The following is a 25772-nucleotide window of genomic DNA, read 5'->3' as shown; positions in this document are numbered from 1 at the left end:
CAAACCTTAGCAGGAACCACCCAATACAATAAATAAAAAATATACGTAAAAACGTACTGTATATTTGTGCTCTTCTTTGGTATCTAGAAAATATCCAATAAGCCATGAAATAAGTAGGAAAATCTTTAGTTTATACGAAAGGTACCATGAAGTCAGAATTTTTGTTAAAAACTAAATCTAAAATGGACTTGAGCTGATTTCAGATGTTGAACAGAGAGAGAACAAAGAAAGTTAATTTCACACCCTGTTAATAGAGCAGATTAGAAGAAAATACTCTATACACTTCAGTCACAAATAAGAGTGACATGGTATATAAGCATTTTGTGTCATTGAAATGCCTGATACAGTCGTCGGCAATAATATCTTATTCGCCAGAGAATAAACTTATTTGCATAAAATAAGCTTTTTTTTAGTTGATTTAGTTAATCCGAATAATTTCTCCTTCTCTCTTCCTAAATAATTGTGATAATTGATTAGGAAGTTTGGAGAGGTCTAGGTTCGAATTCCGTCAGAGACCGGAGAAATTCTTCAAATCCTCTTTAATCTGAGCTGTAGTTAGCCTATACTAGACGAAGGAAGTTGGTGGTTTTTCAGCCCGCGCACCATTCAAATCGACCCACAATTGCAGACATAAAGAACGAGAGCAATATGGCCTAAGATGCTGATTCTCTGTAGAACCTACAACAATCACCGAGTAGGGAAGTTATCATCGTATAGAGAAAGAGAGAGACTCATTCATTTACTCTGCAGTTTATGCTGTAACGGTATCAAGGGCAGTATTAAAATTTTAGAGGGGCTCCCTGAGCGAGAATACTTCTGGAAACCCATGTGTAATAAAAATACAAGATTACCCACAGCACATCTCATCCACAAAACATAAGGGAAGTTTATTTCTTAAATAAATTAACTTTTAAATTATTCGTTACATTTGATGGATTTAACCATTAAGAGGCCACTTATCCCTCTGACTTAAATCCATCATTAACAAGTGCGTACTAGGAGTAATTATAACCGAGAAAACGAGAAACCAACGCGAAACGTGTGGCTAGAACAAGTAATTGATTTCAGAGAGAAATGTATGCTGTCTAGAATTGTGCAGGCCACTGTGATTCAAATATTGTCTCGGTGCAGCTGTGGACTATAACGGCAGGCTGTCCCAAAGCACGATACTTTGCACCCTGTCCAGTCTAGCTTACAATAGCAGAAAATCCTACCTTATACCTTGAGTATATGTCTGCTTATCAAAAAAACGTTTGCAAGCCCTTCAAAGTCCTTAAGAAAAACATGTATAGAACACCAAATACATGATGAATGAAACGTTATGAATTTGTTTGACGTGTATGCATAATAAATTAAACTTTATGAATTTTTGATTGAAGATGTGTATGATATTGTAAAGCTGTACATTATGAAATGGATATCATATTAGAGACGTTAAATATTTTAATGGTATTTAAGGAGATTATGATTTTCTTGTGGTATATCATTTGCCACCTATTAGAAAAGCCTAGGTGGAATTTTCTGTAGGCTTTTCAAGCAAGGATTTGTTAGCTGGCGTGAAGAGAAAGAGGGAAGGAATTTTTTTGATGCTTTTCACCTGCAAATATAAAGTGATCTTAGAACATTGTTTATGGTCACTACATTTTGAGTCTCACATCTATTTGGACACATAGACAGGGAGGAGGCAGCCAATGAAATCAAGATTCGGTTCTCAACGACTACCAGGTCACGGTACAAGCTCAACTGGATTTTCCAGGTATCTCCTAGGATTAGAAAATTTCTGCATAATCAAGAAACGATCTTTTTGGCTGGTCATCACACCGTTTCCAGGACTTTGTACCAGTTATGAAATGTTACAATTGCCTAGAATACGGCTATACCTCCAAGAAGTGTCTCAAAAAGCAGCCAATCTGCGGGCTTGTGCAGAGGCAGGACACCTTTACAAGAACTGTCCAAATAAATCCTCCCAACCAACCTGTGCCAACTGCAAAGCTATTAATAAACCCAGCAATCACTCCGTTCGGGATGGAGCATGCCTTGTATATAAAAGAGCAGCTGAAATAATCCGCAACAATACAAATTACGGATAATAGGCCACCTAACCAGACAACATCCACGCATCGCCTAAATAAATGGACAAAAATCAATCTCTGTGGCTTCTCAGCTCCATCCCATCATGGAAGAACTTGACCTCGACCTTTTCCTCCTCCAGGAACCCTACTGCGTTTGCGGTAGAGTCTCTGGATTCCACTTACATACCGGAAGATACAGACTACAAACCAGCTATGCCTTGCAGTCATCATAATCCGCAACCCGGACTTTGTTGTGACCAGACTTGATTCCTTATGCACCTCCCACCTGGTTGCTGCTACTGTGGAAGGCTGCTTCGGCCGCATCTCAGTCCTTACATCCTACTTTCATTTCGGCACTGACATCCACCCGCATATTGCCACCCTGGAACATGCTCTTGACCTGCTTGATGATTCACATGTTATCATCGCAGCCGACTCCAATGCACACTCTACTAGTTGGTACAATGCCACCCCTAATGCTAGAGATGATTTACTTGACGAATTTATTGCTGCCCGCGGATTGGAGATCGCTAATCTACCGGGTCAACCTACCACCTACTCCTCAGGAACCGGGGAATCCAAATTGGATGTTACCCTTATAACTCCTTCCCTCAGCAATTGTCTCCAACAATGGCAGGTGCATGAATATGCGACCACCAGTGATCACCGCCTTATCACATACTATATTACTGATCAAGTTACCCCTCGCCAAATCTACATGCATGAAACTTCAAGGTTCTCTGCAAGCTCGGCTAAATGGGACATTTTTGATGAGATCATTCGGGAAGCCACCTGCAGCCCCTCTGCCTTCAATAGGTATCACTCCATGAATAGTACCCAAAAAACAGATTTTGTTCAATCATTGCTCCCGAAAGCCTCACAAGCATCGATGAAGAAATGTTCTAAAAGTCCAAGGTCCGTTCCCTGGTGGTTGCAGGATCTTACTAACCTACGGAATGATCTCAAGCATGCACGTAGAGCATACCAGCGTAAACGCAGAACTGAGCCTCCCCACGTTGGTGATCAATACAAAGAAAGATTCAGAGCCCTTCGCAGAGAATACTGCAATAGGATTTACCATGCCAAACAAAACTCATGGCGCACACTGATAGAGACAGAAGGGAAGAGGAACCCTTGGGGCCTGATGCATAAACTTGTCAGGAACAAAATCAGGTCTACAGACATCATCAATTCCATACGCAATAATGGCTCTCCTGAGACAACAATTTGGCTGGACACAATGAACAAAATTCTGGATGACTTGATTTACCAAGATGATGCTGCCCTAAACACAGACTTCCATAATTAAGTCACTATCGACAACCAAAACTTCAAGCCTACCGCTATTGAAAATCCTTTTACTGAAGAGGAAGTGGCTATGGCCATCAACAAGATCAAGAATGGCAAGGCTCCAGGTCTGAACCTCATCGAGGGGGAATCTGTCAAACGTCTTTGGACTGTCGCTCCTGCTATCCTCATCCAGCTTTTCAACACCTGCCTGAAAGATGGCATGTTTCCATCATGCTGGAAGCTTGCAAACCTGAGACTTCTACCAAAGGATCCCACTGGCAGGACATCAGCTTATCGTCCTATAGCACTTTTACCAATACTGGGTAAAGTGTTTGAGAGACTCCTGCTATTTCGCCTCCAGCCTGCATACGAAGCTAAAGGTCTTGCAGCTCCCCTCCAGTTCGGGTTCAGGCCGAGTTGTTCTACAATTGATGCTCTGACCACGATTCTGAAACTTGCAATTTTTATAGATTTTAAGGGCGCCTTTGACATCGTTTGGTGGCCGGCTATCCTACAGAGGGTCAGGGCCACTGATTGCTCTCAGAATCTGTTCAACTGCCTCAAGAACTACTTCTCTAACCGACGTCTCACCATCAAAATACAGTTCCATTCCATCACCCGGCAACTTACCAGAGGCTGTCCCCAAAGCTCCATCCTTGGTCCAGCAGTGTGGAATATGATCCTGGATGACTGGCTTCTGAGGATATATCCCAACGTAACACAAATTTCTTATGCCGACGACCTTGTTATCGTCATTGAAGGACCTACGAGAGCTACAATAGAAACGAGGGCCAGTTCAGAACTTTCTGCCCTTTCCGAGTGGGCTGAGAACAACAAACTTTCAGTATCTACTGAAAAGGGCAAAACCCTTCTACTGAAAGGAAAGTTGGATGTGAGGCGGCCTCCGACCATCCGTTATAAAGGGCAATCACTCAAAAACCAACGCGCTGTCAAATATCTGGGTATTACACTGGATGACCGAGGAACTTTCGTTCTCCACCTGTGTTCCATCAAAGAGAAAATTAAAGCCTACATTGGCATGCTGGCACGCTTCACCCGCAAAGACTGGGGCCTCAAAGGCCGAGTTTTACATCTTGTTTACACAGCTGTATTTATTCCCATTGTCACATATGGTGCCGCAGTTTGGTGTAACAGGATGACGATAGTAAGAATGCAACGTCTGATCCTTCAGGTCCAGCGGCTTATGATGCTGCAAATGACTCGTGCATGTCGGACCACGTCAACCGTTGCATTACAAGTTCTTACTGGATGCTTACCCCTAGATCTCCATGTCATATAGCTCGGCCTCTCTCATGCCATCAAGAAGAATAAAGAGGTTGAAATACTCACCATTAAAACGCGTACAGACACTAACATCAATCATGAGATGACCCGTGTGTGGACTGAACTGGTTTCCCTATGGCAGACACGATGGAACAACTCATCAACAGGTGAAATTACTAAACTCTTTATTCCGGATGTCACTTTCCTCAACAAACGACGTTGCCACTGGTTCTACCCTAACGTCTACACGTCCTTTCTTTTGACTGGCCATGGATCATTTAAAAGGCGTCTTCTCGACTTTGGTCTGGCTGAGAATGCTTTTTTGCATCTGTGGAGAGTCAGAGGACTGGAACCGCGTGATGCACTCCTGTCCGATCTATCTTGACCACCGCAACCAGCTTCTTCTGGCCCTTAATGCACCGACATATATAGTGTGCATAGTGTTAGGGTCAGGCGCCACCTGTGGTTTCCCACATCTGCGGCATATGTACACTGTGAAGAAATACATTACTACTGTAGGCGCCAGAAAAGTGTTATGTGTTGAATGTGTAGTATTGTGTTGAGTTCTGTTGTGTGTCCTGGAATTTGGCCGCAGGGCCCCTGGTGGAACCCCACATTGTCCGCACACACACCACTAGGAGGTAGCCAGGCTGCCCATAATTCTCTGGCTAGTCTCCGTCAGGGTCGCCTCAGCTTCCTGAGCGGAGACCAAGTTAAAAAAAAAAAAAACCGACAATCCATCCAGAGGCTAAGGTATTGGAATCAGAAGAAGCCTACAAAGCATTCTCGACCTATGCCATCGCGGTCTTCAACAGACGCCGCTATCACTCACAACCACAAACTGGCACACCTATGACTACTGCAACTCATTCTATCGACTAGCTTCTCCACTGCCAGTCACACCAGAAATTAAATAACTTGTCAGCCATAAGGATATACCAAACCCAGTAATGATTCTCTACTTCACAGGATGCACCATTGCAATCACGTCACCAAGTTTCTATTATGTGGCCACTCGAGAGCTGCCTCATTTTTTTTTCTTCCTGTTCATCCACAGTAACTTCATCTTCCCCTGCAATGCTCCAACATGTTCTCTGCTGCTCCTAGAAGACTTCACCGGGTGACTCAACTTCCCTTGACACAGCTTCCACCAGAGATTCTTGCCGACGCCGACACTTCTCTCTGCAGGGAATAAACCAATGGGATTCCTGCCTTCACCTCTTCTCCGTGAAGCTCCTTTGCTGACGCTGCTCTCCATCGGCGTGGGATTAGATGCTTTCGGGCTCTTTTGCTGGCCTGAGACACTCCCCAGGCGGGATTTTACCGACCCTCGATGAATCCTCATCGAAGGGGTTCTGCTTATGTTGGTCAACTGACAGGCATGAGATCATCTGGTCGATTGGCCCTCTGCTGGGAGTAGCTTTCCGCTCTACCTACCCTTGCTTCCTTCCTCTTTTCTTACCTTTCCTGTCCAACTCACTCCGTTCCTCTAACTTGGCCTCTCTCCTCTCTAGCTTTGCAAGTGGGGAGTGAGCCCGTCAGGCGTTCCTTCTACCTTACTGGCCCAGCTCCTCGTGCCGGTGGACGGATGCTGAAAGGCTCCTTCCTCTCACATCTGGAGTTGCCTTGAAAATGATTCAAAACGACTCAACTGAATCAGGAGATACTGAAATTCCTGTTTCATTACGTAAAAAGTTTCATTACTGTGCTTCACTTGACAAGTTTTATTAGTAAATAATTAAGTCTTTACTTTGTAAAATTTAGGTTAATGAGGATTTAAGTTCGTCGGTCAACCGTTGTACTAATTCAGTGGTTTTCTGTTTATGTTGTTGCGAGTCATTTCGATGCTTGATTTACTTCTTACGAAGTATCAGTTAGTCAATCAGAGTTTCCGCTGTCTATGTATGATACGTAAGAAATGATTATTTTTCTTATTATTCCAGCTGAAAAACTTTTTTTTTTTTTAAACTGGTCATTAGACAGAGTAAGAGTGATAATATCTGTTTGGTCGCGTGATTTTCTTTCTGTGTCCGTGAAAAATACATTATTGAAAACTTACACAGATTACTGAAACGAATAAATGATACGCGTTTCAGTTTGATGCCTTCCTAGCTGAACGAACCTTTAAATATACTGATTACTATCTAGAAAGCTTTAAATATGCGATATGCGTTCCATTTCCCCAATTTTCCTGTCCTCATCTTCCGATATCAGCACCATCTAACGAAATGATGCAGCAAAATTACTCTTCTGTTTCTAGATGAAAGATAAATATAATGCTATAAATCTTTCATGCAGGTTTACCAAAGAAACAGTTAACAGGAAAAATGAATGAATATTTCAGTAGCAACTCGTCCTATCGGCGAAGGCCGGTGCTAATAAAGGGATCTAATATGAGGGATGATATTTCTTATTTATTCGAATTCAGCATAATTTGTACGATGAATTCAATCGATATTTATTCGACTGAAGTTTTATAAAGATGAAAAAAATTCACTGAGCAGCTTCATTCTAACAGTTAGGAGACATGAAAACCAAATTTCCTTGGTTCAAAATTTCTGATTATTAAAGCCGGCATAAGAAAAGGAATATATGCTTAAATCGTGTGTGTGGACAGAAAGAGGTTCTAGTAGCAGGACAGTGCCTTTCTTCCACTGGGAAAAAAGATCCAAATTCTGATCTGAAATTTTTGATTATTAATTCGAAATTTGATATTGAGCACAGACCGGTCATTATGACACCAAAAGATCCACAGATATCACCTCTGATTGCCCACACCTGTATGGATTGTTTTATCTTCGTTATTTTAGAACCTACTTTGACAGATAGTGGCCATGAAAATACAATGCTTTAAATGGCAATTAAATACGGGGTTGTTCAATAAAAACAGGTTTTTAAAGCTTTAAAAAAATTTAAAAGTTATCTTTTAGAATTTTTAAACGAACCCAGATTAAAAATTTAAAAATTTTTAATCTGGGTTCGGCATTTTTTTTTTCAATCTTGGAGACTTGGAAGGCTTCCTTCCCATACTCGAAAGCTTACACGACAGCGGTTTTCGAGTAGAAACCTGTACTGTTAACATTTTATTTATGAATTTCTTCCGGTTGCTATTCTCCAAGTGTATTAAAAATTTTTGACTATCTGCATACTGATTCATTTATTTAAAATGCACCATCTATTTGAGGTGCCATGTTAGTTTAAGCGCACGCAGATTCGTTTAACCTGCCTTGCTGGGAACTTAGCTTAGAGTCAAGTAAGGTTCCTAGAGTTGATAGCATACACCCAATAATTTTGAGGGAGGCAGCCAGAGAGTGTATTGACCCATTAAATTAAATTATGAGGGCATCATTAGACCTGGAAGAGATTTCTATGGATTGGAGAAGTGCCAACGTATCCAATACAAGAAGATGGATCTACGAATGAAGTACTTCACTATAAATCAATTAGGCTGACTTTAGTGGTAGGGAAAATCTTAAAGGCAATGATTAAGGGTATAATCGAGGAACATTTAGATTGAAAACGCATTATGGGCACACAACAGGATTTTGGGAAAATCATGTTTAACTAACATGGTAAGCTATTTTTACATTGTTACTCATGAGCTAGATGCAGAGAACAATTTCCACATAGTTTATTTGGATTTTAGTAAGACATTCGGCTCAGTCCCTCATGGGAGGCTACTGTATAAGCTGGAACATATCGGGATTACTGGAAAGATTCTAAAATTGATTGCAGGGCAGAGGGCAGAGGGCTGTGATTAATGGATATTCTTCAGATTGGTGTAACGTTTAGAAGTGGGGTCCCCAAGGAACGTTTCCTGGACCATTGTTGTTTCTAAATTTTCATAAACGACATCAACGAAGGGATAAAGACGTGTGTCGAAATTTGCAGACGATGTAAAGATTTAGAGTTGTTAATGATCAGTGCCTATCCTTCAGGATGACTAACAAGCTTCAAGAATGGTCAGAAAAGTGGAAGCTATACTTTTATGAAGCAAAATGCAAAGTCTTATATCCGGGAAGTAGCAACCCCAAAATAACTGCTATAACAAAATAACTCTACTATTTTTAATTCAACCCCTCTTGGTGGGGTTGAATTAAAAATAGTAGAGGAAGAAAGGGATCCAGGGGTTATAATATAGCAGATATGAAGTTTTCTGAGCAGTATAAACATGCGGCCAGGAAAGCACATGGTGTTATCGATGATTTATCTAACGTTATCCTCTAGAGATAGGGACGTCATAATTCTACTGTGTGAATAATTGTAAGATCACATTTGGAATACTGTGTCCAAGTATGGAGATTTCATCTGAAAAAAAAAAAAAAGACATTAAGCTTCTTGAAAGAATTGAAGGGTGGGCAATTTTCATGGTGACATCGGCAAAAGGGTGACAACGGTAAGCGGGCAACTTCGATTATGCGAGCTACAGAGTTTAGCAACCAGGCACCTTAGAGGTGATGATTGAGGTTTATAAGCTTCTGAGAAGGGTTAGTAATATGAATGAAGGCGGAATTTTCACTGTTATAAAGAATTCCGGAACTAGGGGGCAAAAATTCAAATTATAGGAGAAGAGGTTTAGACTAGATTGTAGAAAGTTTTCTTTTAGCCAGCGAATTGTTTGTTTCGGGAAGAAGTTGCCTCCACTGGTAGTTGAGGTTGACAGTTTGTAGAAATTCAAGGGTCAGCTGGATAGTTACCTACGTGCAGAAGGATCGCATAATTTGTTTTGTATTTTATTATTCAGTTTTTTATTTTTTGGCCGGTTCAACAAAAGCCTGTGGCTTCCTTGCACTATATGGCTGATACTTATTTATCTGTTGTCGTTCCAGTCGGGTCGATAAGGAAACCAAGTCTTCTCTATTTAGCTCTGTCTCTTCCCACCATTTCTCTCTCTCTCTCTCTCTCTCTCTCTCTCTCTCTCTCTCTCTCTCTCTCTCTCCACCTAACGCCTCTTCTCTCGACATCACTCTTCACTTCTTGCTATCTCCTCTGGGTCTTCCTCTTGGTCTAATACTATATGGCTAGTAATACCAAGTGGCCCACGTTGGACGTTTTGTAATTACATAGCCCACATATTTCGTTATATAACAACAACAGTTGTTATATAACGAAACATGTGCGTTGTGTAATTACAAACTAATAACAAAATAAGAAACTGATTAATTATCAGTAATTCCAAATAGAAAGGACAAATCAGACAAGTAAAATCAAATAATTTTATTTTCTGTGACCTTCAGGAAGATGACTTAGCAATCGATTGTATTCAGATACGAGTCGGGAAAATAATGATTTTCAATGTGGCACTGACAATTGGAAAACTTATAAACTATTCTACTTACATTAAATCGATTGTGGGCGTTTTTAATTTCGATTTATTAAATAGCCTTATAATAAGTGCAGTGTTTTTTCTGATTTGGAAATGGGCGTCGAGCACACGATCTTCACGCACTATCGATCTACACCACAGTATTTAATGATAAAAAAAAAAAAAAAAACTCAACAAAATTAAGTTTCCTAATTTTAGGACCAGACCGATAAATAGAAATTACTTTTCAATTCCTAAAGGATCTTGTCTCCGACGACAGGTGATTATGAAATATATTTTTTAAAATTTCGTTCACATCTTTTTCTTTAATAAAATTAGTATTATAATTACTTTCATAAATAAGAAATTCTTCACTAATAACTACATGCAAACGGTATATCTCTGCATTTTATGTTAAAGACAGCTGGAAGAGATTTTCAAATAGAATATAAAGTAGTCAGGTTTTGCTATGACGGTTTATAGGGAGGTGTTTAAAATGGTTGGAGCGATTCATGGGAGATCTTGAGAATCATTTCCATTATGTACACCACTGCTATTTTAACGATGACTTTAAAAGTGAAATGAAGGCGTAATTATAATTTACAAATAAATAAAGTGGAATAATTTATAAATAAACGACAACTGTCTTTAATATTAGCATGCTTTAAATGAAGGACTTTTCGGTTCTAATGAATAAATGTCATTGTGTCAGTATTTTGTTCTTATTGTTAAAACACGGTAATAATCTTACTTTCCCATTAAAATGGTGTCCCAAACTGGTTGTTGCATTAGTTATTTACAAATTACGTTGACATACCTTTCGTTATTAAGGCTGACCGATATCTCTTCGTTTGTAAGTAGGACACATTCTTGCAAAGGCGGTTCAGTTGGCTCTATACAGAATGCCTTTCGATTTAGAAAAATGGGAATGCTTATGATGAAACAGTTTTCAAAATGAAGGTGCAAACGCACTTAAGAGAAATTAATCTTAAATTAAGAACTCTTTATTATATATTTAATACATTAGAGCATGCAACGCCCTTCCTGCAAGTCAGTGGTCTAACAAAGAATAAAAACTTGCACTGGAGGTAGAGTTCATATAAAACTATGATTTAACTTTCAAACGTTGCGTTCCACAATTGTCTTGTTCTCCTCTGTTTTACCCTTTCAGGCTAGTTGATATCTTTCCTGAAATGAAATTTCCAGATTTGTACACAGTATTCACGATGTGGTCAACTATTGAGTTGCACAGCGAGATAATTACGTACCTTTTTTTTTTCTTGCATAATTGGTTTGTATCATTGACAAGACCCCATACGCTGTCCTAGCAAATATACAGCATGCCTAACTCCATACCTGCATACTGATAACTCTGTTGAGGTTGTACCTTTAATGTAAACATACGGTTTGCAGTTCAGGCATATTCCAGAAAGTGGCTAAAATATATTCTTGAAATATGATTACAAAATTGTTGGCAATGTTATCTATAAATATCAGGATCTAATGGATGGATTTTCCTTAAAATATACATACTGTAATATTAAAAACGTTTGATGTTGAGTATTGTGTAGTCAGAATGAGGTGCATTTTATATGATAGAGCTTAATCTTCATTTAGAAGTTAGTGCGGTTATTATTCCAATATGTGTCCTATAAGATGCCTCATTTCTAATACTTTATCTCTTTTGAATTTCTTCTGAAATCCATTAGTGAAAATGATAGTGTCTCTTTCTTAATTTAGTCATTTCCCTAAGAATATATTCGTCGTCTTTTTGTCTTTAATGCTGTCTAAAGTGTAAAGCCACTACAAATTTTTAAAGAAAATTTAGGAAATTGAAACACGATAATAGCTCCCTTTTAAGTCTATATTTTTAAGACGTCACACTCCATAGAAGTTAATTGCTACGTCATTCGCCATTTGTTTGGAAAGATGTGGGTTCAGTTCTCGTCGGCAACTGAAAGAACTTCCCAAGATCTTTTCATTCAGTTTCGGTTTCAGACGGAGGAATAAGATTTTCTTCCATATTTTTTTCCGGGTTTTCATCCCGCAGACTGATTCATGAACGCACTCAATTTAAAGGCGGTGCACAAATATAAGAGCATTTGAATGTCACTTACCTAGAAATAGTGATTTCGGCTATCCTATTAAAATTTCCTTAAAAATAAATAAAAAATTTAAAACGAAAAAACGAATAACATCCTATCGGTTACTACTGACCTTGGGGATTTTCTGGTTTTATATGCTCACGATACTTTTATTTAAAAACTACCACTCCTAACTACATATGACTACGGCCAGCTTCCATTTTGAAGAAGCGAAATACGAATAATAAAAAAAAAAAGTTATGAAATTCATTTTGCCTCCATGTTACATTTTAATGCAGAATTGCTGAATAGACTTATTTGGTTCTTCTACTTCAAATTAGGGAATATCTCTTTTCCAATGCATTTTTCTAAGTGTCAATCTTAGATTAACACTTAGAAATCCTTGAACGATTGTAACTGCTTAATATTTTTGATGAGAATGGATTTTTTGAAGTCGGTGCTGTTGATTTTGAAGGTTTTGGAACAAGGGCTACAGCGGCCATATTGTGCCTTTCAAATTATTAATATAATAGTTTCAAGTTTGTGAGTTTTTAGAGCTGAGAGAATATCTTTATCGTATCTTCTTTAGAAAGGAGAACAATTCATCTAGATTTCATTCATTTCCCAAGATGTGATTCATTGTTATAGGCTTACTTTCTTACTTTCCTAGTGCTCAAGTCCAGAAGGTTGGATGTCTTCATTTATATAAGTTTATTGTTGCCATGTTCTTGCCATATATTTTTCTATTAATGTGGTAGGCTTTTCGTATAATGGTTTTGAACAGGGATCTTCAGTCTTGAACAGGGATCGTCGTATAATTACATTTGAATCTGTTGATTTCTTTTGTTGCCTGATCTACGTTTTCATTTCCGAGTATTCCACAATGAGCTGCGATCCAGTAGAATACCAAATGTATGCTGTTTGTCTTGTAGTTGGTTCAGTTTGGATCTGATCAAACTGTATTGTGGTCAAGCAACTATCATTAGTTCATGAATCCCATTCGAAGAATTAAGTATTTAACTATTGTTGAAAGGTAGTCAATGTATTACTGAAATGTTGTGAAAAATAAATGTATTTTTATTTCTAGATGTAGGTTTATACAGTATACCAATAAATAATGAAAACTGCTTCGTTTTAAAATTATTGAGAACGTTCATTCCTTGAAGCAAAAGATCTTTCAAGTTAAAGAAACCCGTGAAAGACCAGAGACTGTAAATTATCTGATCTTGAAAAGATCAAATAACATTTATTAAAACGCAAAATAATCGAATTTTCATAAACTTGCAGTGATATGAGTAAATATTTAATTTTTCTAGAAGTTCTTACAAGAAGTACAAGGCATGTTTCTTTGATTTCATACTTACTCATTTTTGTAATCCTAGAATAAAGTTGGACAATGGATAATGACACTTGCTTATTTTAGATTACCGTGAAGATTACTTGCGATTTCTTTATAATCCATTTCATCCGAATAGGATGTTCCAGTGGATAAATAAATCAGTTGACACTACCACTTTCAATGTACTAGAAATGTTTTTTGTTTTTTTTTCAGTTCTGTTTTCACTTTTTTAAGTTAAGTATACAATAACTTCGATGTCATTTTTAAATGCATACTTTTACTTAATTATTTCTAATAGAGGAGTGAATTTTAAATAAAAATAGTTTAACATACCTAGTTTTACATTTAAATTAACTCATATAAATCAAGAGTATAAATTGATCGTACAGGTTGGAGTCTAATGACATCACGAAAATCTTAATAGCTCACGTGTCTTGTGGAGTCTCTGTCCTCGCCTTCATCCGGCTACCAGGAAAAGGTTCACTACTAGACAACCTGAGGTCGTCGACCGTGGCGGAATGGTCATGGAGAGCACTTTCCTCGTGGTCCGAGTTGCTTCAGTCGCAGCAACCACTTTAGTAACCGTCTTACTAGTGGCGTCACAAGTCACATGGGGTAAGCACCTTCTCTGTAGCTCACTGGCCTTGAGATAATATAAGAGTAAAAGACTTTTCTAGGGTAAAGTTATTCATCAAAACTAATTGCTAATTTATGTTTCTGAGATATCTAACTGTACTCTGTAAATCCATTTAAATACCTTAGTTTTTCTCCAAAAAAAAGACTTTTTTTTTCTTGTATTACACATTTACTTCAATTGACTAAAATGAAGCAACCTGCAATGCTGTCTTAATATTTTTTAAGGAGTATTATTTGAATAAATATGCGGATAGGCTGATAAAGTGTACACTAGTATCCGTTTATCGTTATATTCATTTATTCAAACTTCCAACTGCTATATAAAACATGGCAGGTGGCAGTAAAAAAGGTAAAGTAAGCATCAGCTGTTATCAATCCACTGCAGGGTGGAAGCCTCCGTAACAATTCATGTGGGAAATGGATCATAATCTGCCACGCTGGTCCAGTGCTGGTTGGCAGATCGACCGTTTTAGCAGGCAGGGGCTTGAACCCCAGTCTGCTCAAAGAGCGTGTGCTACTGCATTCCTGCTACGCAGGCGTTTTCTGCTCAATTGCAAAAAAAAAAAAAAACAAATGAAGTTTTCGAATTTCTGTAGCTGCAGAGGTGTCTATTATTTAATCAAAATCTGTTCTATACAAAACGTATTTCTCAATGTTCAGAAGTGTCAAATTACTCAGAGATTTTGGCCCATATTCACAAATATGTCAAAATTAACTTTAATTTCTTGTAGAAGCGGCACTCGAATTGGAAAATATTAACAACCGTAACGTTAATATTTGGCAACAGGAACATGATTAAATATATTTTTGTTAAAAGTGTATTCAACATTATGTGTATACGCTAATTTGTTTCTCTCATTCTTATTCCACGTTTAATTACAGAATTTAACAACCGGAACGCTTTGAGCTTAATTAAAAATATATATATATTAACTGGTACGACGTTCTAACCAGTTCGAATTCGAGCGCTGTAGTGCTCTCTCACTGGAGTGACCGTACTTCCCATCGTTATACAAAAGATTTGTTATACTCTTCCCTATAAAAAAAAGTAATGGGAAGCATGTAATTCGGAGTCATACATTTATTAAAAAAATTAATAGCAGATTGGTCACTTTTGGCCTGCCTTCCGCCTTTGACTTCGTGAATACTTTTTGGAATGCTTTTCATCAATTTCTGGCAGAAAAGGCTCTGGTATTGCGCTTCATTCTCTCTTCAAAATAATAGTGAATTTCATCAATGAATAAGGCTTTCTTGTGCATGCCAGAATCTAGAATTTTAAACAGAGCATAAGGCACCCTATTGGGTTGGGTTTAGGCAGTATTGTTTATCAACCCCGGATCTACGAGTCGTGCTTTGTGATATGGGTCATTATCACGCTGAGAGGTATACAGATCAGTTCAATAAAATTGTCACAGTGTAGTACACACTACATCTCTCAGTAGTGAGGATAGGCCTCGACAATCATAGTTATGTGCATTGCGATCAGTGGATCAACATAATCTGATTATATTGTTCCAAAAGTGGATCAACATAATCTGATTATATTGTTCCAAAAGTGGATCACTTTTGGAACAGCATAATCTGATTGCATCCGTAAGAGTGTTTCTACCCATCCATACAGATGCAAAGTGCATAGATGCACGGAAAAATATTGCAGGATCCTGTCACGACATGTCTATCCTATCCGTTTGCTTAGTTTTCTGATCAGGTTGCTTACTAAATTAAAAGTTACTACCTCCCAGAGAATGATCAGGACAATTTCCATTGCTTCAAGTTTTCTAAAACTTTGCTCCTTCCTTATCTGTTGTGATGTCTGGTTTTGATTCTCCAAGATCAGACGTCACAAATGCACTACACCATCATGTCCACAATAACAAACCCTGTCTCTATCATATCTGGTATTTTCAAAGCATTTTTGAAGAGAAGACCAAAATCTCATCACATACATCGTGATAGCAATTTCGTTACTAGTTTTCTCAAGTGCTGTCTACCATTGATACGGATTATGGGAATACTTGGCAGTCTCTTCACACAGGATCATCTTCAGCTGCCTTCCATTTTCTCAGCATGTTGTTATCAGTTAATTTGGAGGAGTTTAATTTTTACGCAATAGTACGCATTGACAATCGTTCAATATGACATCCAGCTATTATACCCACTCTCTGAAAGCACGTTAATTCATTTCTACGACTTATTCTTCTGCAGACAAGTACATGCCGTGTGAATTGCTGATCACTTCTAAATGAAAAGTTGTTTCTTTCCAAAGAATGTTCAGACCAATTTCCATCAAATTTACTATTTTTGAAAGATTTTCAAAAAGTAAAGAACCAAAAATATTGAGAAAAATTTCTTAATAATTTTGGTTCAAAACTGCCACGAAAGAACTGTAAAATAAATTATTTCTTTTACAACGTTTATTTAATTTAAAACAATTTAACTTAAAAACACACCTAAATTATTTTTCGTCAGCTTTGAAAAATTATTCAGTGTAAATTATGCAGTACATATTTCTCAATTTAGCAAGTTGGTGAATATATATATATTTAAGAAAGTACTCGTAAGTTGAACTTAATAACGTCTATTCAATATTCCACAAGGCCAAACAATCGAAATACTATCACATACGTCGCAAAATAAAATTCATTGCGCAACATTATGAAAGTAACCTTATTTCATTATTCACAAGTGATTTAAAGGATCCATACCTGTTTCTTAAACCGCCATATAATAAAAGCAGCAGGGACAACTTGCACGCGACATCCCATTTCTTTCGTTATATGATGAAGTATGACATTTCACAAAACGTATCGTTTCTTACTCTTTAGAATTGTAATGAAAGTTGTCAACTTTTGACTGCAATGACGAAAATTAATGCTTCCCAGCTAAAGGAAATAAATATAAAAGAACTTCTTCAGGTTTAATTTACAACTGTTTATCACAAAATGAGATCTTTTCTTTGAATCTACAAAAACTTGAGAAACTAGACGGGAAGACGTCCATACAAGGGCAATGAGGATTCTATTAATAACGAAACAGGCAAATAAAAGACAAAATAGAGTTGAAGTATTTTCAGTGAATGCAACAAAAACTGAAGTTTCTCAGATGAATTACAAAATGTAAGAGAATATCTATTCTAAAACATCTAATAAGAAATGAAGACATTATTACATTGTAGAATAATTGCTACTAGTTGAAGTAGTCTATAGAGAAAGATAATTATTAATTTAAGAATTATTTTAAAAGTTAATTCTTTATATTCAATTAACGATTGTTTTATATTGATATATCATTTTGTTCTAGAAGGTAAGCAGGACCTTTTATTTATCTTTTGTTCAATTACAGCATAATTTCCATTGATATTATAGTGTGACTTTTTAAACTCTTCTGAAGTGGAAGCTCGTTCAATGCTAGACAGCCGGATTTCCGCCCGTACGAATACGATTGTGACTGTCAGAATTTTTGATTGCTACCTGGCATTTAATTCACAATTAATTCCTTTATTTTATATGCATGCTTTGTGAACCATATTAGGCCAATAAAAAGCGACTGTCATTATTCTAATGTTTATTAGCCTCAATGTGTTTATTACTGTCAGTTCCATTGTTTTCGATCATACATTATTCATGGATTCTGACATCGGTGATGCATTAACCTTTCTTGAGGAAGAAGGCAGAGGCCTCAGAGGAAGCGCTTCTGTTGACAACTTCACATTTCTTCATTGTTTTTAGAGTAAACTAGCATTAGTTTATAAATATGTCTTTTGACTCTATACTCGCCCAAGAAATATGCCAGCATATTTGCAAAGTAAGCGTAACAGTAACAGTTTTACAAAAATAAGTTTTAGTAGCGTAGAAGCGTTGGTATTTTTTTGAGGGGCGGTTTGTTTCCTTGCAGGTCAAAGCTTCATCAGACATTTCCGAAGATTTTTCCCCCATCATTTGTAACTATGGAGCATATAAAAATCTATATATTGGAAGAATGCTGCTTAACTCTGAATGCACTCCCCGACCTCTGCGAAGAAATCAATGAACCCTTCGTGCAAGGCGAAACAAAACAGATTAATGGCCGTGATAGTAGTAACAGTGTCGTGGTCTGGGGAGGGGGTTTGTTAGGAATCTCATTGCTGGTGTAATAATGCCTGATGGCTGTGGATTACGTAAGCATTGTGACAAACCAGATACACCCGATAATAATTCTGTTTCTAACAAAGGATGCTACTTGGAATGTGGGGAATGGATTGCATATTGTTATGAACTTTATCTTTAAAAGAAAGACGAGTCCTCGTGCGTGGCAAAATTGGTAGAATCGCCGTCCTTTCCACACCGGGTGGAAAAGACCCGAGTTCAAATCCCATTAATGATTTGAGCAATTTTTAATGGTCTTTTTTACAACGTGGCTGAGTTATTCGGTTTCAGGCGAAGGTAGAATGATATTTTCTCCCGGAAACTAAGGTCTTTCGTCCAGCAAAACAAACTCGATCACAGAACACAAGCAATTTACAGACAGTGTACACGGAGCAATATGGCATTGGTCGCTGATGCTCCTAAAAAAGAAAAAACAACACAGACGCATTGAATATTAATTAATTAAGAGCGATGTATGATGGTATATTTACCTCAGAGCATCAAACTTGATGTCCTGAGGTAAATATTTGCTATTAGAATAATGATTTTGCACCTTTAAATTAAAATTAGCGGAATTACATGACATTTAATGATGGAAATTTATTCGACTAATTTTCCTCTTAATTAAATTACTCTGTGTTGCCAAGAGGATCTACGCAAGAGAATTTTATTTTTAATGATATACATGGCTGACATTTTTTAGTTTTCAAAATTCTTCAGAGGAATTTTGAACATCTGTTCATAAATGAATTGAACAGATGAGAATAAATATATACAAGTTCTTCAGTAAAACTGGTACCTATTTTTCTTATTTATTTTATTTCATTTCCTCTCGACAACTGTTACACGAAAACTTATGAAATACGAGCATTCTTCTTCGCAGTGTCATCTTTCTGAAAACTGCCGTCATTAAACTGTGTTGCACCAGTGTTTTGACGTCACATTTACGAAATACTGGCACGAAAATTTTTACAGTCGATTAAGTTTGTTCATGTTATCTCTAAGTTAACTGTTTAAGAAAAATGCTTTATGTAGTATATAGCATAAAAGTCAATAAAAAACACAGTGACATTGTTGTTCATACTCTTAACTTAGCCAACAAGAATTACACAACTCAAAATGATTTCCAGTATTTCGATTCTTTTCGAGTGACGCGTCAAGGATTTTACAGAAAAAGGGATTACAGCTCCAATCGAGGAGAATGAGAAAAAAAAAAGGGGTTTATTGTAAAAGACGAAGGTAAGAATTCTATTCTTGAAGATCTTGCCACAACCTTAGAGAAAAACGCCAAGCTCTGGGAGAAATTAAATGGCCCAAGATGCTGCACTCGGAAGTTACTTATATTCTGTTTAATTCCAATTTTGGTATTAGCATAAAAATTTGGTTACTACTATAGCCAACTGTGTCACTTCTGGACATATTCGTATTTTCGTATGGAAAGATGCTAGCTAAAAATTTCCATTTAATTTATTTTTAATTTGTTGGAAAGCACGTTTCGGAAACGTGTTCCCCCACTGTATACTCAGACGAGCTCCCCAATAATCCAAATAAAACCATCAGAAATAGGAACTGAACATCAAACAAACAAGACCTATGTCTGAATTTTTATGCGTATTAATAACTAACAGACTGCCATGCAACCAATTCCTGTTCCATGATCCATTAAACAGTAATTGTCTAAAGCAATAACGTTCCATATTTAGAAGACGTCCTGACAATTCCATTTTAAACAGAAAATATTATAAAGAAACATCAAATACTTTACTAATAAAATAAAAAGACCTTACTTAATTTCGGAAGTGAGTAACTAGGCATTGTCATTTTAGAATTCGGCAACCCATCAATAACATTTCCACAGTATGAGAGCTTGCTAAAATATAACCATATTTATTAATTAAAATAAACATATTTATTTATTAAAATTGAGTTCTCATAACATTTAATTAAATAAAAAAAACGGAGAATGCAATTGAAAATCTTAATGCCTTGCAGCTGTAAATATTAAAGGTGCCCCAGTAAAATAATTTAAAAATTTCGTGTGCACATTGTATAAAAGTCAAAATGTTGGAAAGATGTACCAGTATTCTCTCCGGAAAAGTCTTAGCTGCTTTGCGAAATCTACGTTATCCATCATTGCCTTGGAAAGTTCAAAGGTCTTGCTATTCATTTTGTGATGTGCTTCAGTGAAGTCTATCTTTTGAACTTGAGTGGCGTTGTTTGCTGTCGTATATTAATGAAGAAAATGACTTTTTTATTATCACAGTCTTCTGTATAAAAAGCATCTGAATATGGGGTGAGTAGTGTTGTAATAATCGCTTGTACCAATTCCTTTATCGTCACACACATCAATACAGCGTAGGAAACGTGGTGCTCTAATGTCTAGACACGAAATTCTAATCCAACAGAGGAAGTTGATTAAATGTATTTTAATGTCACGCATCCAGTTCTTGAAGGTTACGGAGGTTCATGACCTTTCATAACTACCTATCTTGGTGATTTCCTTTGTATATACCAATGTTTGAGAAATGAGCAGATGGAAAAAGACCAACAATATGGAAAAAATTGCGTAATTAATTTTTTTTTTTGACATAAATCGAAATACTGAGATGTGACTCGTCTTATTTAATTTCTAATGTTATGGAAGACCTCATTTCAATCATAGCCGTTATTGGCCTTAATCCGGCGCAGATTTAATTTTAAGAAATCTCTCATTATACATGAGCATGCTAGTAATAATTTACTTTCGACTTATTCCGTTGTGGGTCAGTGCTGGGGCTCATACTTTGAGTAAACAAAACATTTCTCAGAAGTGGAGGTCGCGATCCCATGATGGAGGATAAGAATGGGGATTGCGAGCACCTCAGCGGAAGTCAGTTTTTTTTTTAAATTTTGCCACAGCTTTTAAACATCCTTTTTTTGCTTATTTCCAACGAAAACGATTTTATTTCATAAAGTTACATAATTGTTTTATTCGATATATAGAGTAAGATTTAATTATTAAAAGTAATTGGTATATTTATTTCTTGGCCAGCTATAATCAAAATGAAATCATTAGTTTTGTTCATGGGGGATCGCGCAAATTTGTTTATGATTTTTAGAGGATCGCCGTATTGCAAAGTTTGAGAATCTCTGCAATACTTCTCTGATATCTTAAAAGACCGATTTAGTATTACATGTTTATTCAAAATAAATGGATTTTAGGGAAGTAATGGTTTAAATACTTTAACATTACGACGTATATTTTAATTCATAATGTTAAAGCGTGACTTCTATTTTAGATTTAGGTGACCGTGCGAAATAGAAGACACGCGTGACTTCTATTTTGCACAAAGTTTAAATACGTACCGTCGACAAGAGGGTTTTTTTTTTTTATCCAAGCTTGAATTAGTCGATTATAAAAATAGTATAGGCTTCTTCGCTTGAAAATCTAATTTTCAAAAACAAACCAATTTTTAAATTGGTTTGTCGCTGTCCGAAATTTTTAAAACAGTTCACAATCCATGTTCTGTTGTTTGGCCTTATAAATTTTTGTTTTGTAGTAATAGGAGACATAAACTCACCGTAAGGATTGGAATTAAGTTGTTTAGAACCTTAAATATGACTAAGAATATGGTGTGCCAATGTGTATGTCGGTGTTCAGGTAGAGAAACTGTCATTCCCCAAATAACTCGACATCTAAGATGAAAAACCTTGGAAAATGTCCTTTACCATCAGTGATTCCAAGTGATTATTATACTTTCTATACAACATTATATATAATGTATATATAAGTACCCTCTATATTACACCTATATGTAATTTTATTGGATAAAAAGTCTTAAGTTATACTGCTTTATCCGACGAATGTTTAATACTAATGATTCATTTCAAGCAATATTTTGATTCATATAAATTCGTAGGGATGCCTCTTTTACCGCGCATCCACACTCTGGTACTGGAAAAATGGCGCTTAATTTGGTACAAAGTCCACCGCTATAAATGCTGGACAGAAATGAAGTCCTGGTAGATGTAAGAGACGTTTATTTACTTAATTTAATTGTTTATAGAAGTGCCGATCTTCTGAGAACATGACAAGTAAAGGAGTTGTAATATAATTCGATAGATAAAATGCAGGGCCATTACATCAACACATGATATTGGAAACCGCAATAGGATGTAGGTTATACCGTTCAGTTGAATGAATTTCCATTGTCTCCTGTCATCCATTTCCATTAGATCTCATCAATATACATTCAAGGCATATTATAATTACAGAACTCTGGGCAATTACAACAGTTCCTTTAGATTCCATCCTAAGTCTCCCGAAATATAAAATATACCCGAGTATAAACAGAACATGTAAAAGCATGTAAAATTGGTTTCGCTCATGATCACATGTTTGTCTTCTAAGATGAGCTTAGGAAAAAAGTATTACATTACTTCTTTGCAAAGTTTTAAGCATCTTAGCTACAAGATTATCATAATTCTTTTGTGAATGGACATATCTGCCTGATATGGAAGGAAACAAAAGAATAATCACTGAAAACAAAGGTTTTACAATATCCTCATGCTCTACCTGTTTCATTTAATCTCCGTGATAGTAATATGCTGACAAAACAGTCAATCTGCTTGCTCCACCAAGCGGAAGAAAATATTCCTTTTCTCTCTCTCTCTTTTATATTATGTCCAAGTCATAGCATGAAAAGGTCTTAAAGGAATCATGTCACACTTCAGAACAGTTCTCTCGTAGTGAACTACGAGAGAACTGTGTGAGTGTGACCTGGATAAAATTTTATGTCTAGAAAAAATATCCTGCCATTGTTTTTGATATCAGCATGCCACGTAATACCGAATTTATCAGGGGCACTTTGTTTTAAAAATTTTAAACTAAAAACCTCGCTACAGTTGTACTTCGGACAATGCTAAGTTAAAAGTCATTTATACTGGTGTGCACTGAAGAAATAATATTCTGATTGAATGGTATTTCAATCAGAATATTGATGGAAATACCATTTAGTACCAAACTATTTAGTATGAAATAGCAAACCATTTAGAACAGTAAGTTTCACAATTTAAAGAGAGTAGTAACGAAGAATATCTAAGTGATTTATTCCGTTTTTGTTTTCTTACTCATAACTTAAAATAGTGACGCTCGCACCCTTCGATTTCCTTCTTATGCTGCCTTATACGAGGTCTTCCCATAGCTCATTAAATTCAGAGTTATAGTAGATGTTCGTGTACTAACAGTAACTAAAACTTATTTTGATAGGTACTTTCTATCCTATTACCATTAAAAAATTCAAGCATACTTGAATCATAACTTTAATACAATATAATAAACTATAATAATGTACGATTTTTAAGAGGCACATGCACCATAAAATAAAATGTGCATATGATAATAAGCTCCTCATTTATATTATTTTACTAGAATGGTAACAAGCTTCACTGTCCGAAAATACTTCTAATAGCCTTCAAATTAAATTCAGTTATTTTGTAGTTAGTTCTGCTAACTTTTATCATCAAGATCTGTCCATCTTGATGATTTTATTCTGCTATAGTATTAAAATAAAATATTGTGAATGAACCACAAGTATTTCAGTGAATAAGACTAATTTTAAAACATGTAACTGTTATAATATTGATGCTATCAAATCAGTGTTATCATATTTTAGGTTCTATATATAAATGCGCTTTGTACATAGTACACAGGACCAGAGAGTCCAGTTATCCCTTATCCATAAAAATCAAATGCATTAAATGTAAATGCAGTTACTCATTCAGGATGTCTGTGTACACATCCATTTTCATAATAAAATTATCTGCCTTCGTGTGAGAAACGACGCAATATTGCCGGAGTAATATCAAAAGCAAATCTGAGAAGTTTCAGTTATTCGCTTATGTTGTAATGCGCCTATGTCTGCTTAATGAACTCCCATAATGAAATGTGACACCGACATATCTGGCGTTCGGAACAGCCAGTGAAGAAAATCTGGTAAAATTTGTGAGCCCTGATCAATCTGTCTGAGAATACTTCGTTGAGGAATTCCTCACATTGATGGAAATATGAGCCCGATCCCTTCTTCCTGAAGCGAAACGTGATCAGACAACCTTAAATGAACTGAAGCTCAAACCATTTCGGTATCATGTTGGGGTAAGTTGTTTGGTTGACGGGATCATCAAAGATCTACAGACCGAACAAATGTGTGCCAGACATTGTAGTCCACATCATGTGATGGGTTATATTCATGTTCCAGTTTCTCAAAGAAGTGTGCGCTCTCTCTCTCTCTGCTCTAGAAATAATTATTCTGGATATATCCCATGATTTTTTTACCTGCATGTGGTCTTTCAAAAGCATACATAATTATTATTGTCCTCTGCAATGTAATTGGAGATTAGCCATTACTCACACTCTTTCATTTATCTGGATTTTACCAGGAGCAGACAAAAGCTGCCCTTCAGGGGATGCATATGTAAAAAATTACATTAAAATATAGAAATAATTATATATATAATATGAGGGAAGTAAGAGGATTTTCCGAACACCTTATACAAAATGCTTTGTAAGTTTACCATACAAAGCTAAAATGGTATTTCGTGGACTGGCTCCAATCCGTGGGCATAAACTTCGCCCCAGCTACACATTTAAAACTTAAAAGCCATCCAGTGTTAGTTTAATTTTTTTCCACACTTTTAAAGCAAAAGATTAAAGTTTGGTTTTCGCAAAAGATTAAAGTTTAGTTTAACAGGAATGTTAACTACTTAACATTCCTGTGCTCTCTCTCTCTCAAAACATAATAGAAATTTCAATTATTCGATGTTGTTACACCAAGTGGAATTTTATCTGGAATCAGAAAGTTGAAAGCTATTTATACAGATTAAAATTTATCGGACAATCTCTCTTTTAGGGTTTTTTTTTTGTCTTCGGGAAGGACAGTTGCCATGAAACTCCGGTTCCAGTTTTCATCTTAGGCTGTCCCGCCACCTCTTAGTCCCCCACTAAGGCATTCTCACAAATAACTGCCAGAAAGCAGTTAAACTTCTTTTTAAAATAGTCAGCCATTTATATCCTCGTTTGGTTTCTTATCAAGTGACATTCAAAAATGAGGAACATGTAAGAATCATCAGATAAAGCAAAAATTCAACATAAGAGGAGTGGATTCTTGAAAATCTAGAAAAATATCACAATAAATAAAAGGGAAAAAAATTATAAACATCGTGGAATACAAAACAGGGGAGAGAGAAATTTTTTGTTACTTTCTATGCCCATAGAAATCACAAAAAAGTGGGTACTTTTAATTATAATCTTCTATCGTTTTTTAAACCTCTTCACTCCTTAAGTAGGTCTACTTTTGTTAAAGTTATTAATTTTTTTGTCTCTCTTCTTACTGTTCTTCCTGAAAAGCACTACTATCACTGTAATCTACTCACATCGTAAAGAGTTTTAGAACACTTCCTCTTTCAGCTCCTTTGTATCGACATTTCTAAAGTTCGTGGTGTGTAGAAACAACTGGCAGATCCCCAATTATTTTATTCTAAACCCATTAAGCCTGCTTGTTTTCCTTACCATCGAACTTTCGATTTAGTCATATAATTATTCCCCAGTAGGACACCGGTGAACTAGTCCTTCGCTCTATTTACGTTCCTGTAAGCAGTTCC

General features: G+C 36.4%; 1 protein-coding gene across 2 annotated transcripts in view; it reads left to right on the top strand.

Moving 5' to 3' along the window:
* The window catches only part of LOC150089688 (Ig-like and fibronectin type-III domain-containing protein 1), a 337470-nt gene that overhangs the window by 74164 nt on the left and 237534 nt on the right, over positions 1 to 25772 (top strand). For both annotated transcript variants that reach the window (XM_090389599.1, XM_090389600.1), the window contains one exon: positions 13799 to 13989. In XM_090389599.1, coding sequence (XP_090245725.1) covers positions 13893 to 13989 — 97 coding nt within the window. In that variant the 5' untranslated portion in view covers positions 13799 to 13892. The remainder of the gene's footprint in view (positions 1 to 13798; positions 13990 to 25772) is intronic.

The sequence above is a fragment of the Mastigoproctus giganteus genome, chromosome 2 (assembly GCF_048544385.1).
Source record: "Mastigoproctus giganteus isolate SK-2022 chromosome 2, ASM4854438v1, whole genome shotgun sequence".
In the NCBI taxonomy this organism is placed as follows: Eukaryota; Metazoa; Arthropoda; class Arachnida; order Uropygi; family Thelyphonidae; genus Mastigoproctus; species Mastigoproctus giganteus.
The sequence above is the reverse complement of the archived record's forward strand: the minus strand, read 5'-3'. Positions and strand labels throughout refer to the sequence as shown.